The 14209-nt window shown below is 55.8% G+C and overlaps 2 protein-coding genes across 4 annotated transcripts in view; both read left to right on the forward strand.

The window, feature by feature from the left end:
- LOC119155856 (E3 ubiquitin-protein ligase HECTD3-like) lies at positions 1-8807 on the forward strand. 2 transcript variants are annotated; one of them, XM_037404951.1, is made up of 21 exons: positions 1-431; positions 522-682; positions 1234-1326; positions 1762-1897; positions 2264-2379; positions 2619-2732; positions 3820-3902; positions 4114-4279; positions 4858-4939; positions 5214-5396; positions 5494-5543; positions 5664-5728; positions 6005-6108; positions 6373-6492; positions 6619-6708; positions 6801-7007; positions 7267-7396; positions 7846-7920; positions 8192-8273; positions 8401-8472; positions 8649-8807. In XM_037404951.1, exons 1-21 carry the CDS (start codon positions 114-116, stop codon positions 8731-8733), a joined length of 2532 nt encoding a protein of 843 aa, XP_037260848.1. In that variant the 5' UTR covers positions 1-113; the 3' UTR covers positions 8734-8807. The 2 variants fall into 2 exon arrangements, with proteins under 2 accessions (XP_037260848.1, XP_037260849.1); XM_037404952.1 differs by lacking the exon at positions 2619-2732.
- Positions 8808-9341: 534 nt separating this feature from the next.
- EIF2B3 (eukaryotic translation initiation factor 2B subunit gamma) overlaps positions 9342-14209 on the forward strand; it is a 102189-nt gene continuing 97321 nt past the window's right edge. For both annotated transcript variants that reach the window (XM_037403995.1, XM_037403996.1), the window contains exons 1-3: positions 9342-9433; positions 9660-9808; positions 12262-12401. In XM_037403995.1, coding sequence (XP_037259892.1) covers positions 9661-9808; positions 12262-12401 — 288 coding nt within the window. In that variant the 5' untranslated portion in view covers positions 9342-9433; position 9660. The remainder of the gene's footprint in view (positions 9434-9659; positions 9809-12261; positions 12402-14209) is intronic.

Here is a 14209-nt window from a genome sequence, read left to right on the forward strand (position 1 = left end):
GGAGGCGGAAGCCCCGGAGGCAGGGCAGGGCTGCCCGGGGGGGAGGCTGGCACCGCGCCGGGCACGGCAGGAGCCGCACGGCCGGGCGGCGCGGAGCCGGTAGCCGGTACGCGATGCGTGCGGGCGGGGAGGCGCCGCACCAGGTGCTGGGCCGGCTGCGGTTCCTGCTGCAGTGCAGCGAGTGCTTCCGCCGCGCCCGGGCGCTGCCCGCCGCGCTCTGCTACGTGCCGCGGGAGGTGCAGTACAAGATCTGCAAGGACCCCGCCGCCGCCGCCGCCCGCAGCCTGCTCAGCGTCTGGGACAGCCCGGGGCCGGCGCGGGGCGGCAAGCGGGCGGCGCGGGCCACCATCGAGGTGCGGAAGGGCGGCTGCCTCCGCGCCACCGGCGAGGAGTACTGCAACGGCGCCGGGCTCTGGGTCAAGCTCAGCAAGGTAGCGGCGGGACGCGCCCCGCCTGCGGCCGGCGGCCGCCCCGGGGCCGTGGGGTCTCGGTGTGGGCGACGAGCCGGGCTGTGCTTTCAGGAGCAGCTGGAGGAGTACGGCAGGAGGCATGGCCTGGAGGAGGGCTGGCTCCTGGCGCAGCGGTTTGGAGAGGGAGGAGATCGGCTGGTCCCGGTTAACTCCGTGGAGAAGACCCGGTGGCAGCACCGAACGCTGGGGGTTGGTTACAAACCCGCCGACAGGTACGGCCCCTGCCTGCTGTGCCCCGGGTGGGGACGGGGCTGGGGGCGCGCGAGGCCGGTACCCACGGAGGCTGTGTGACCCAGCCATCCCAAATCCCCTGGGCACGTCCAGCACAGCCCCCCTCACCCCCCCGCGCCCGTGGGACACATCCCTGCCAAGCTGCAGGCGGGCCAGCAGGTGCCCCTTCCTGGGCTAATCCTCACGGCTCGTGGCAGCACCAGCGCAGGGTAAGGATGATGCCAGGGGCTTTCTGAGGCACTCGGGTTTGGGCTGAGCAATGTTGTGGTGGTGGAATGGTAATGGGAAAGCTCATATTTGATTTTCACGATGGAAGGCCACGTGCAGGGCTGGATTCCCCCCTTCTGCTCCAGCCTGCACCCAGGTGCAGGGATGCTCATCCCCCCCCACAGCTGTTTCTGCAGCCCCTGGGTGCCATCCCCAGTCCCCCACCACTGCTGCCTCTGCCCTAGGCTAAGGCAGTAATGCTTGGGCACACTGAGCACTGACCCATCTTTTCCCTTGGATGACTCCTCCACCGGTGCTGCTCCAGCTGGGAACAAGTGGTGGACCTGACCTACTCCGTGCACCTGGGAAAGAAGCCCAGAGTTGTAGAGCAGGATGAAACCGCGGTGCAGAAGTTTCGGTATGAGTGCGTTGCCTAGAGTGGTACTGCAGCACCCCAAGGGGTGGCTAGCTGTGGCCTGGACATGCCTGCAGGGCCAGGACTGGCTTCAGGGTTGGGTGTGGGGAGGATGGGCACCATGAGATGCCTTTTACATCGATACCATTTGACAGTGCTCAAGCAAAAATGGCCTTTGCTCTGTGGAGCATCGGAGTGACTGCGTGGTGCTATTCCCGCTGGGCTGGGTGGCCATAAACACCTGCTGGGCTGGGCGTGGTGGTGGGCAGATACAGCCGTGCCACCTGCCTGCAATGGGGACAGCTGCCCAGTGCCATCTGATGTGGTGATCGTGAGATGCTGCAGCCAGTCCAAGCTGGGACACCTGCACAGTGCTGGTGGGCAGGTTTGGGGCAGAGCTTGGTGTCCCCGTCGCATTAACACAGAGCCCTCCTGCAGGTCCGTGCCCCCAGGCTGGAGCTATGAGCATGACATGGAGCTGGGGCGCTTCCTGTATGATCACAGTGAGAAGAAGCTGCAGTGTGTGGACTGCATCAAGGAGCACGTCAGCAGCATCGAGGTCTCCTCGCAGCTGGTGCGTAGTGGGGCTCCTCTGCAGCCTAAAATCAGCGTGAGACACATGAGCATCACCACTACTGCAGGCAGGAGTGCCTGGTGGTGGCAGTCCCCTCCACAAGGGGCAGGGGATGGTGGTGGGGTTTTGCTGCTCTAGCAAAGCTGCCAGGAATTGGGCATCTGGAGCAAAACCCCATTGTGTCTCTGGAGCACTGCGAGGGGTCCATGGCCGTGTCCAGTTTGCCCTGTGTGGGAGACCTCGTCCACCCGCTGCCTAGTGAACCAAGGGGCTGTCCTGGTCCTGGCCCCATGGGACCATGCTGGGGTGGCCACAGCATGCCCAAGGATGCTCAGCTCCCTCCCTCCACTCACTGCACTCTTGCAGGAGGACTGCGGTGCAGCCCATCTGACGGACAACAAGACATACACCTTCTGGGAGAGTGACGGGTCTCCAGGGCAGCACTGGGTGCGGCTCAACATGAAGAAAGGCACCATTGTCAAGTGAGACCTCGGGGTGCCCCCGGGCAGGGTATGGGGCAAAGCACCACCTTCCTCCTGAATGCAGCTTTCCCCAGGCTGCAGCTGGTGGCTCAGGGCTGGTGTGGGGGGCAGCTGCCACCAGATACACCCAAGGAGGACACAGCCTTGTCCCTAGCCCCAGGACATCTCTGGAGGCATCTCTGTGCCCAGGCAGCTCAGGAGGGGAGGACAACACTGCCTCTTGCTCTTCTCATCCCCAGGAAGCTGTGGCTATGGCTGGATGGGCAGTCCAGCTGCTATGTACCCAGGCGGGTGGCTGTGTATGGGGGGGCACCGAACAGGCTGCAGCACCTGAGAACCATCCTAATTAATGAGTGAGTAATGACTGAGGAGCAGCCTGGGCCCAGCTTGGGCCAAACTCCTGAGCTGTCTCTGCATCCCAAGCAGATGCTAAGGAAGGGCTAGGGTTGGTCTTGAGTGACCTGCTGGTGATGGTGGCACTCCAAGGGTCAGGGCTCCCTGGGTGCAGGCTACATCTGTCCCCATATGTGTGGTGGTCCCCTACCTCGATGTGCCAGCTGAGCACCTTCATCTCTACTCATGCTCTTCATCTGTGCTGTGGCAGCTGAGCTGCAGCATGCTTCCCCCTGCCTGATGACTTTGGGGGTCTTTCCCCCTCCTCTTCCTCCTCCTCGCCTCTGAGGACATGTGCCCCTGCCATCACCTTTCTGAGCATCTCTGCCGTGCTGTAGCCAAGAAGTCCTGGGGTGCTTCACCTCTTCCTCTTTGCCCTGGCTCTGTAGCACCCTTCTCAAGGTTGGCAGGGGTTTACACAGAGGTGCAAAAATCTCTTCCTCCTTCCCCAAAATTTGCCTGTTTGCCTTTTTTTGGCTGAGCAATGAGATCTGTCTTTGAAGAAGCACCTGCAAGACCACTGAAGTCTCCTTCCTGGTGGCAGGAACCAACTCCTCAGTGTGTCTGGGCAGTCGCAATGTTTTTTCCCTACATGCCCATAGGTCTTTGACAGGACCTTGCTAAAGGCTTTGGAAACACAAGTGAATCACCAAATTGTTCATCTCTGCAAATCCCTGTTTCCTTCAAACACATCATCCTTGCGTGACCAGCTCAGCTTGAAGGACGGTTGTGCCGGAGATGCGCTGGGACACCCTGGGAACAGTGACTCACTCTCAGCCATCTCGCCTTTCTGTTCTGCTTTGAATTTATGCTGTTTTCTGGCTATTTGGATGTGGCTTCCACCTTCTTCAGGACATCTCTGTGCCTCTGACAGCCTCTGCTCTCTACTCTGTCCCCTTCTGCTGTAGCCCCGGTGAGGCTGGGGGGCTCTTGCCATGGGTCGTGGTGCATCCTTGGCTGGGGGAGCCAGAGTGGCCCACACCTTGCTGGCCGCCTCACTGTGTCTGTGCCTCATGGCTCTGCCATCTCCCTCCATGTTCCATGCAGGAACAGCTTCCAGGATGTCTGCATCCTCCGCGATGTGAAGACTCACCTGCCGGTGCTGGAGATTCGCATCCTGGAGTGCCGGGGTGAGCCTGCACTGCTGCGGCACTAAACCTGCGGCTGGTCTGGCATCTATGGCTTTTCCTGCCGCACTGGCTGCTTTTCAGGATTCATTGGAGGGAAAGCTGGGGAATGAGCTTCATTTGGGCTGCTGCAAGCACTGTGGGCTCCTTGCCCCCAGCTGAGCCATGCCAGCCTTGCAACCACGCATGCAGCATCGCTGTCCTTTCTTGGCAGACCAAGGGTGCAATGTCCGCCTGCGAGGGATTAAGATCAAGTCCTTCTGGGAGCAGGACCTGATCCTCAACGCTGACATGTTCCAGCCAGCCCGGCTGGTGCGCTACCCTCTCCTGGAAGGGGTGGATGCTGATGTGCTGTACCGGCGGGCAGTGCTCATTCAGAGGTATGGCACAGGGATGGCACCGTTCCCACAGCGAGCCCAGGCCCTGAGAAGGATTGTGCCCTGGGCTTTAGCAGGCGGCGCACGTGTCTTGCTTGAAGTCTGCCAGCTCCTTTTCCATGTGTGGCAGGGACTTCAGCCTGCGGCTCCCCATCCAAACACAGCTGCTTCCGATGTCTGGGGAGCATGGTGGCAGCACGGGGCAAGGGGGACCTGCATCATGTGGAGTCCCCCACCCTGCTGCCTGCAGGGCAGCCCCAGGCTGGGGTCAGCACTGGCCCCACAGAGACACCCCCTGCAGTGATCCAGCTGCAGCGCTGCAGCATGAGCTGGGCTGTCCTCGTTTGCAGCTTCTTCTTGGGGAGAACAAAATGAAGTGCTTGGCCAGAGGGTGCTGGTTGGGTGCTCCTCTTGGTGTGCTGGTGTTAACTGATGGGCTGGAGGAGACCCACATGCAGCAGCGTGGCACCCAGGCTTGGTGCATGCCTGGGGCTGTCAGCGATGAAACACCACAGGTGTATCAGGCTCCACATGCTCACCAGCCCCCTCACATCCTTACACTGCTCCTCTCCGGTCTCCAGGTTTGTCCAGCTCCTGGACGGTGTCCTGCATTACCTGATCCCCCTCTCCGAGGACAGCATTGACACCTTCAATACGCTCAGGGTGAGCGTTTGCTGGGCTCCCCTGCGATGGTGCCAGTAGGAGCATCTCATCACAGGCTTGGCTGGTTTTGCTGGCAGCTGTGGCATGTCCCACTTGATCCAATGGGGACAGCCCAGCCCAGGGCTCATGCTGAGAGCTGCCATGCTGAGCTTTGCCAGAGGCATGGAGGAGCTGAGCATCTCCTGCAACACCAGGAGCTGCGCTTGGAAAGGGGGAGAGAGGGCATGCAGTGGCAGGATCAGGTCTGTAACCATCCCTGCTCATCCCTTGCTAGAGCATGAAGCCGTTTTTGCTGCTGTGCAAGCAGAGCACTGCCCTCCTTGCCCACTGCCTTCGGTGCTCAGAGACCGCCCCCCCACAAACCCTGCCAAAGCTGTACATCAACCGGCACCTGGCCCGGGAGCACCGCGCCAACCCCACGCTGGACCCCAGCTACAGGAATGCCGTCTTCACCCAGGTACAGCAACGCCATGCCCCGTGCCAGGTACCTGCCAGTGCAGCATTGCTTGTCCCCGCTGCACCTCATCCCCTTTCTGCTCTGCTCCTCTCTCCAGTTGTATGAAGGTCTCAGATCTTCCAAGAACAATCAGCCTCTGGACTACAGGTAGGTCTTTAGCATTGCATTTATGGAGTGTCACCTACCCGGAGCATGGTGCAGGGGGATGCCAGGTGCTGCTGGTTCTCTTGGAGAAGGGATGTGCATGGGGCTCTTGCTTCCCTGCAGGTGGCCCCTGAGCTACAGCCAGTGGTGGGAGTGCGACTTCATCACTGAGGGCATCGTCGACAATGGTGAGAGCTCTCCTGTCCTGCCCCAGCGCTGTTCCCTGGGCTTTCTTATGTTGGGGTGCAGCTTGGTGGGTTGCCCGCTGTGGCAGGGTGCTCACATTGTTCTAGCTGCTCTGTGGGAGGCAGCCCTGCTCTGCATATGTGAGGTGTCCCCTGCATCTCCCCTACCCCACCAGCACTGCTTCTGCCCCAGAGAGCACGGGCACCTTGGCCAGATGCTGTGGCTCAGTGTCTTGCCCTGGCATATCAGGCACTAACCAGCCTCTGCCCCTGCTGCAGGCGGTGGTTTTCGGGACAGCCTGTCAGATGTGTCGGAGGAGCTGTGTCCCAGCTCAGGCGATGTCCCCGTGCCCCTGCCCTTCTTCGTGCACACCTCCAACCAGGTTTGGCACCCTGCTGTCTGCCTGTCTCAGCCCTTGGGGAGCAGCCAGCAGAGCCCGGGGGCTTTTGGGGCGTTAGTCCTATCTTAACGCTTGCAGGGCTATTGGCCAGGGGGGCTGTGCTTGTACCTGGGTGGTGGAGATCTCTTGGAGGGATGTGAAGGGCAGGAGATGCAGGCGAAAGGGCGATGGAGAGGGAGGCTGCAGAAGGGACGTTGCTGGGCTGGTCACATCTGTGTCAGCAGTTCCTAAGCCTCTCTCCCACAGGGTAACAGCAGCAGTGTCACCAGGGACATGTATGTCCCCAACCCCTCCTGCAAGGACTTCCCCAAGTATGAGTGGATCGGGCAGCTGATAGGAGCAGCCCTGAGGAGCAAGGAATTTCTGGTAAGCATGGCAGAGCCTCCCTGGCCAGTGAGGGGGCTTGGCAGGGGCCACTGTCTCTCAGGCAGAGGGGCTGCCCTCGGGAGATCAAGCGGTACAGGGAGAATGTGTCTCCACTCCCTCTGGCAGATCCTGGCCCTACCGGCCCTGGTGTGGAAGCAGCTGGCAGGGGAGGAGGTCAGCTGGAGCAAGGACTTTGCTGCTGTGGACTCGGAGCTGGTGAGCAGGGCTGAGGGCCAGCAGGGCAGTGCCACATGCTCCTGTGGCTGCTCTGGCTCCGCTGTGATGGTTTTTGCCTGTTGGGGTTGCAGGTGAAGCTGCTGGAGGTGCTGGAGGGGGTGGACAGGGAAGCCTTTGAGTTCATGTTTGGCAAAGAGCTGACCTACACGGTGGTGCAGAGCGACCAGCGGATGGTGGAGCTGATCCCCAATGGCAGCAGCACCATTGTGCGCTACGAGGACCGCAAGGAGTTCATCCGCCTGGTGCAGAAGGCTCGGCTGGAGGAAAGCAAGGAGCAGGTAATGCCATCCCCGAGGGCTGGCATGGCTCCAAGGGGACCCTGCTCCTGTGGTGAACCCTCCTGGTAGCTGTGGAGTTGGTGGTTGCGAAAACGTGTCCCTAAAACCAGCTCCAGCCAGGCGGTTTCTCTGTGCATCCCGTGCTCAGGATGCCCATGGGCCTTTGGGGTCCTGCAGTCCCTGCCCGGGGTGTCCCATGTGGCTGCCCCAGGCTCAGACCCACCGCAGTGATGTGGGGCCCCTACTGTGTCCCCCCAAGATCGCAGCCATGCGTGCTGGGCTGCTCCGTGTGGTGCCCCAGCCTGTGCTGGATCTGCTCACCTGGCAGCAGCTGGAGAAGAACGTCTGCGGGGACCCTGAGATCACAATGGCCGAGCTGCAGAAGTTCAGTAAGTGCCAGGGCCAGCCCAAAGCTGTTCCCAGCCCCCTCCATAGGCAGCCCCCCCTTGGCAATACTCATCCTGCACACGCATCCTGCCCCATGCTGAGTCCCTGGTTGTGGGGGAGGATAAGCCAGAGGGCCCCTGGAGAGGGATGCTTTAGGTTTAGCTGCAAACCCCACCGGTCCCCACTCTGGTCCATGCGGTCCTCAGCCGCTATGGGCAGAGGCAAATGGCCACCCTGCAAACCAGGATCCCCATTTCTCCCCCTGCCTTTGTGCAGGGTACCGGCCCCACTCAGGGGTGCTGGGAACGCTCAGGGGCTCCCTGAGAGCAGAGGGTCTCCTCCTTTCATGCTTGCGCTCTGGGCTCTCAGAGAAGGGCAGGATGGACGTGTCCCGTGTCAGTTTGCTTTGCTAAAAGTTTCCAACAAAGCTGTTGTGCATTCTTCATCGCAGTCACGTTTGAGGACTTCCCCTCCGATGACACTAGTATCCAGACCTTCTTGGAAGCACTCAACAACTTCACCAGCAGTGAGTGACCCCAAGCCTTTCCTTGCCCTTTATGTGCAGCGGGGTGGGTGAGGGGACTGGGTACCCTCTGCGCTGCGCCCGGGGATGCTCACCAGGTGTCCCCCTGGGAGTCAGCTGGGGTCATCCCACCTGGCCCTTCCTGGGGGATGCTGAAAGAATCCCTTAGCTTTGCCCCATTCTCCTGGGATGATTCTGCAAGAGCAGACCCTGCCACGACAGCAGGGACTGATATGGTCCTGCCCTTCTCCCTGAGCCCTGTCCTTTCCCTCAGAGGATCTCAGCCACTTCCTCAAGTTTGTCACTGGCCGGAGCCGCCTCCCAGTTCACATCACCGTCTATCCGGAGAGGACGAAGTGAGTCCATCTTGCCTGTGCTGGGGTCCCTGGGCCAGGCTGGGGTCTCTGCATAGTGCGAGATCCCCGCAGTGTGCCAGGGTCCCTCTGCCATCCTGGAGTTTGACTCTCTCTCCTTTCTCCCAAGCTCGGACACACAAGACCTGATGCCACAAGCCTGCACATGCTCCTGCACCTTTCTCTTGCCCAACTATTCCTCGTGAGTCAAGCTGGGGACAGGGGCAGGGACAGTCCCCCCTCCTTGGGGCTGGCACTGGGGTCTCCTTCCAGGCTCCCCAGGTCCTGCCCTGCGGGGTGTCTGGTGGGTGCGGGGAGGGAAGTATGAGGCTCCTGGTGCCCAGCACAACAGCCGTGACCCAGTATTCCCCCCACCAGGGCCAAGGCCTGCGAGGAGCTGCTGCGCTATGCCGTGTACAACTGCCTGTCCATCGACACTGACAAGGACCCCTGGGATGAATGAGGCACCCCATGCCACAAGAGCCACCTGCCCTGGGGACACCAGATTCAATAAAACTGCAGGGCTGGATCTTGCCATCTTGCCCCAGGTCCCATTTGTGTCTGTGCTTCTCGAGGGCTGGGACTGGAGTGGCCAGCAACGGGGGGGGCCCAGCATGGCACTGTCTGCGAGGTGCTGTGCTGGCACCGGGTGCTGCGGAGTGGAGAGCAGGGCGTGCACGTGGTGGCTGTGGGTCCTGTATATCTCCTGGGCTCGGTCTGCGTGGGGAGCACAGCTGCAAACTGCCCCCCTGCCCTGCAAGCTGCTCCCCCCATGCACCCTGCAAAGTGCACCCCCATGCACCCTGCAACCTGCCCCCCCTGCCATGCACCCTGCAAACTGCCCCGCCGTGCGCGCTGCCTGCAGCCCCACCTCTGGCCACCTAGGGGCGCTGTGCCGCCAAGCCCCTCCTGTAGCCGGGCAGGAATCGATGACTCGGCGCTCCGCAGGCCGAGATCCTTCCCTCGGTGTTCCTCTCGCTGCCCTGGCCGGAAGGAGCAGACTGCAGCAAGGCGAAATGGCGGATCGAGCCTATCGGCGCTCTACCGCCTCTGTCCGTGATCGACCCGCTCGGCTCTCCGCCCGCGCACGCGCGGTGTGCGCCGGCGCCGCCATTGCTGTCCTGTCAGTGAGGCGCTGGGAGCCGGCGGCCGCCAGAGCGGAGGTAACGGCGGGGCGGGGGGCGGCCCGGTGCTTCCGCACGGGCTGTGAGGGGCGCGGGGGAGGCGGGGAGCCGACGCACGCCTCCGAGAAGTGCTGGCGGCTAAAGCTGGGCCAAGTGGAAGCGAACTGGTCTTAGCCCGGCTCGGCCTGTCCCATCCCGGGCCGGTCCTGCCCTGCCCGGTTGTGCCGTGGTTGAGTGAGGCCCTGCCCCTGTGCTCCTTCTGCAGCATGGAGTTCCAGGCCGTGGTGATGGCGGCGGGAGGCGGTTCCCGTATGACGGACCTGACCTCCAGCATCCCGAAGCCGCTGCTCCCGGTGGGCAACCGGCCCCTGCTCTGGTACCCGCTGAACCTCCTGGAGCGTGCCGGCTTCGAAGGTGAGGCACCACGGTGTCGTGGGGAGTGGAGGCGACACGCTTACTCTGGTTTCTTCAGGCATCCCGTGGTCATCTCCGCCGCTCCCGTTTGTCGCCCCCTCTTGTTCTAATGTCTTGTCGCAGGTGCCGTGTTGATGGGGGCAGGACATCTCTCTGCATTGGAGCTGTGCTGTTGGCCCATGTCACATCCCTTCCTTTACTTTAGGCCGCGTCTCCTGTGCCAGCGCCCCCCTTCCCCCTCTTTTCCCCTCACCAAGGCTTTTCCTATCTATATGCTTTTCCCAATTTTGATGTCTTTCCCAGTCTTGTTAACCAGGAGTTTCTCACTCGTTGCTTTCTCTCAGTGATTAATGTAAGCAGCGTGAGAAGTGTGTCGATCTCGTGGGATATCTCTTGGTTTGTTGTTTCAGCCTGGCCTGAGGTTCAGGGTTACTTGCTCTGTCTGAGGCATGTAGTCCTTGTTGCGTTGTAGAGCCAAGTGCTGGGTTTTGGACAGAGCACGGAGGGGGAAGTGGCAGACTCATAATGCTTGCCTGTGGGCCTTGTTTCATGGGAGGGCTAAAACAGTATTTAGCACATTGTGAGGTTCTTCAGTATTTTCTGGGTTTAGGTTTTTGTTTGCCTTTTGAGTGGTGGACCAAATCTCTCTGTGGTATTCCTGCTGCTTCTTATAAAAAATTTTCCTGACACACTTCACGTCTCTTTTTTTCATGTTTATGTTTGTCCTTTGCCTTTCTGCATCTCTGGTTTTGCTTCTCCTGTATGATTGTATGATTATTCTGTACTCTATCCTGAGACTGTAGCTTTTCTCCTGACTGTTTTTTTCTGTGAAGATGTAAAGATCAGATCATGATTATCCATGTTAGTCTCTTACTATTTAAGTGTGAAGGAAGAAAAGAAAGAGCAAACTTAAGATTCTGCCTGTATTTTGTTTCATTAAGAAGTCCTTAAGAACTATTTTTCTCTTGGAATTCTTTGTTGCCTGTTTGTTGGAATCTGTTTCCTGAGTGTCTGCTTTCTTTGACTGTTCTCCTGTCTCTTTTTTTTTTTTTGGACACGCAGAGTTGTACATGCGGCTTCAATAAGCAAACTGCCACCTTCCTGCTCTTCCCTTGCTTCTGGCCCGGGACCAAGCTATACATTTCTGTGTTAATAATCCAATGGCACGAATCCTCTCCCTGGATCATAATTTTAATTAAATATTACATAAGGCTTTAGCGCCTCATATTTGCTTATGTTAGTAATTAGGTGTTCCACAGGCTTGTTCACTGCATCCCTTTTGTCCTAATTGCAAGTGCTTCATCCCTTCTAATACTTAGACCTTTGTCCTGCTCACTAGATTTATGCTAAACTGTGTGGGCTTACAGCTTCCACCCGACACCAGTTCCTTCTCCACTGCTTACTTATTTCCCTAATTCAAGGTTTGCTTTCAGTGTGCTTTCTCTTAAGTTTTTCAGCCTGTTTTGAATCCACATTGGCATGTGGTACAGGAGTGGGAGAGCAGCCCTCCCGTATCTTCAGTACCAAACTGCCACACAGTTCTCGTGTTTGCAGTTCCTTTCTCTTTTCTGTTAACAGATTGGGAATGAGTTCAGTTTTAATTGAAACAGTTTTACTCTTAGTGTGCTTTTGTCTTACCGCAGGAGCTTCCTAGGCTGAGGGCTGTATTACTTCCCATACTTCTCTGCTGTATGTATGACATACAATGTTACAGTGTTGGGGTTTTGGGAATGTGGGATATTTTAATTTGAAGGTTTCACTGTTGCTTTTCCTTCCAGTTCTTGAGGCCACGGGAAAAAGTGTCTTGCTGGGTTTTTTTCTTAATCTTTTCTTTGCAGAGCTTCTGTTCTCACATTCTTCATTTTGGAAAGTGTGCTTTCATGCCACTCCTGATAACCTTCAAATATGAGTTTACCTTTTTTCTTTTGAAGATGGAATGAGGTTGTTGCTCACATATTACGCATACCACTCTCTTGCCAAGCTGGTGCTGAGAAATAGTTTACCCATTGTATTGTAGTACTGTGGCTGGTGGTGTTGTCCACAGAGAATTATACATGACCAGGGTGGGCAAAAAACAAAGCTCTAGTGTTGGTGACATTAATACAGGCTCTCATTGGTCTGTTTGAGATCATATGGTTTGAGGTTGCTTGCTAATGATAGAAGACGCTTCTGTTCTGTCTTGCTGACTCATGCCACTCACATGCATACATCCATTTCAGTAAAAACCTCCACAAAGCAGGAGAGATTGTTTCAATATTCATTAGAAGTTTAATTCTCTTCTTCAAAACTTACTATTGCCAGAAGAGTTTGGTTTGTTGTAGAACGCAGTTATGTTACTCAAGCCTTTTGACAGTTCCATCAGCCTTTGTAAATAAAGAGTGTATCCTATTTGTGATGAATGGTTTTTGGGGTTTTTTTTCTGCTTGATCTGATCCCACTTTCCTCTGTCCTAGAGGTCATTGTGATTACAAGGAAGGAAATCCAAAAGATGTTAAACTTGGACACAAAAATGAAGCTGGATTTTGTGTGCATCAGTGACAACATGGACATGGGTACAGCAGATTCACTGAGGCATATTCACCAGAAAATTAAGGTATTACTGTCTTTTATTGAGCTTGACTGGAAGACATTTGTTTGTAATGATTTTTTTTCATCGTGTTTTAAGAGTTGTCCCATGTATTGATATTGCAGGTAACCAAACTTCAGAAAAGCTGAATTTTGTAAAGGTCAGCTCATGGGGGAACTCAAACAAAGACTGTAAATGAGTAGAACTGACAGCGAAGAAGGCTAGAGCAGATCCAGGCTGGGCACTGGCTGCTTCTTAGTGTGAGCTTTCTGGCAGGTTAATTAAAAGGTTGGATTTGTTTATACATTTTTTGATATGATAATGCGATCGCTGTTGTCCACTTAGTGCTTGGGGAAGTAGTTCTGCACAAATGTTCTTTGTAATCTTAACTTAAGCAACATGCCAGTATGTAAGGAAGTTTATGTTCAGTTCTTGGCCCTGCCGTAAGCTTGTCTGTGCCGTTATGCAAGAGACTTGCTCTGTGCTTCAGTTTTTGCTTTTGCTATGCTTTGCTGTATTGGTTATATGGTAAGCTCTTTGGTAAACAGTGCCCAAATGTGATAAAGGGCTGCTGTTGTAATAAAAATGCCAGTTTATAGAATCTTAATTTCCAGCTGTGCAATTAAAACACTCCCATGTAAGGCAGAAATGTTGCTCAGAGCTCTTACCATGATCTGGGATGGAATTTTATTTTGTCGTTGTCATGCACTTAATCTTTCTGATTTCTTCCCTGCCTGTTTAGGCCATCTTAGCCAAACTGGCTATTTAAATAAAGGTTGCAACAGAACATCAGTGAACCATTTAAGTCCTGAGGTGTCTTTTTTTGTCTTCAGGCTCTTTTTGAAGATAATAAACTGCAGTATAACAGGCTGTGTAGTCCCAGGAGAAGGACTCTAGCTGAGACAAGATGAAACTTTCCAGGCACATATGGGTGTCTAGATGGCATAACGAAAGAGATTCTGCGAGGGATTGATGCACAGACTAGAATAATTTAGAGGGCAAAGAGAAGATATAAAAAGGAAAAGCAAAATCGACAAAATCAGTTTAACTTAACTGAATGTTTCTGTCATGTGGAGAATTGCTCTCTGTCATAACTTAGTTTGGCAGTATTTTTTAATTACATACATGCAGTAAGGAAATATCTCTGCACTGCAAATGGTGACCCTGACCTTACAGTTTTATTGCCTGATCACAGTGATCAGTCTGGCTGGCTGAGTGTCCCTCTTTTTGGTAATTCAGGCAAATTTGCTTAGGGGGAGGCCTGGAAGACAACAGTAAAGCTTGGGGAGGTGAGAAAACAGACTGTGTCTTTGGGGGCGGCAGTGTTGATCTTCTGTTAATTTTTCAGAAAAAAGACTTAGGGAAGATGTGAGGTAGTATTGGAAAACATGCACCTTTTCTTCAGCAGCTGTTGTGTTTGAATAGCAGCAAGTGCTTCTGCCGCCCTTTTTATTCCATGTCTTGCTTGCCTGGCCAGAGGGGACAAAGCGGTCTCTTATTTGAAATAAGCCTGTACCAAGTTCCTGAGCAGATTGCTGCACTGTGTGTTTTGGAGTCATTCCTCTAGTAAATGCATAACACTGTACACCCTTTTCAGGGTATACCCTCTCCTGTGTGATATAGGTGAGAGAACTACACCGTGTTGAGGTCGCTGAAAAGCTGCTGTATGTTGGCTGTGTCTGTACTATAGTGGGAGAGGGATGTCACTGAAGAATGAGTTTCCCTGGTGAAAACAACTGCTGCCTGTGGCCATAGTTTGCTGACTTTTTGCAACCCATGCCAAAAGTCTGATGAGAAGTTTAAACTGATTGCTGAAACTTAGTTGTTGCAAACTG

Source organism: Falco rusticolus, chromosome 11 (assembly GCF_015220075.1).
Source record: "Falco rusticolus isolate bFalRus1 chromosome 11, bFalRus1.pri, whole genome shotgun sequence".
In the NCBI taxonomy this organism is placed as follows: Eukaryota; Metazoa; Chordata; class Aves; order Falconiformes; family Falconidae; genus Falco; species Falco rusticolus.

What these genes read in the sequence shown, in the direction of transcription:
- LOC119155856 (XM_037404951.1), top strand. Translation starts at nt 114, where the DNA reads ATGCGTGCGGGCGGGGAGGCGCCGCACCAGGTGCTGGGCCGGCTGCGG. An exon ending in AGAACCATCCTAATTAATGA is followed by an intron (nt 2,733 to 3,819) that starts GTGAGTAATGAC and finishes TGTTCCATGCAG; the next exon opens with GAACAGCTTCCAGGATGTCT. An exon ending in TCGTGCACACCTCCAACCAG is followed by an intron (nt 6,109 to 6,372) that starts GTTTGGCACCCT and finishes TCTCTCCCACAG; the next exon opens with GGTAACAGCAGCAGTGTCAC.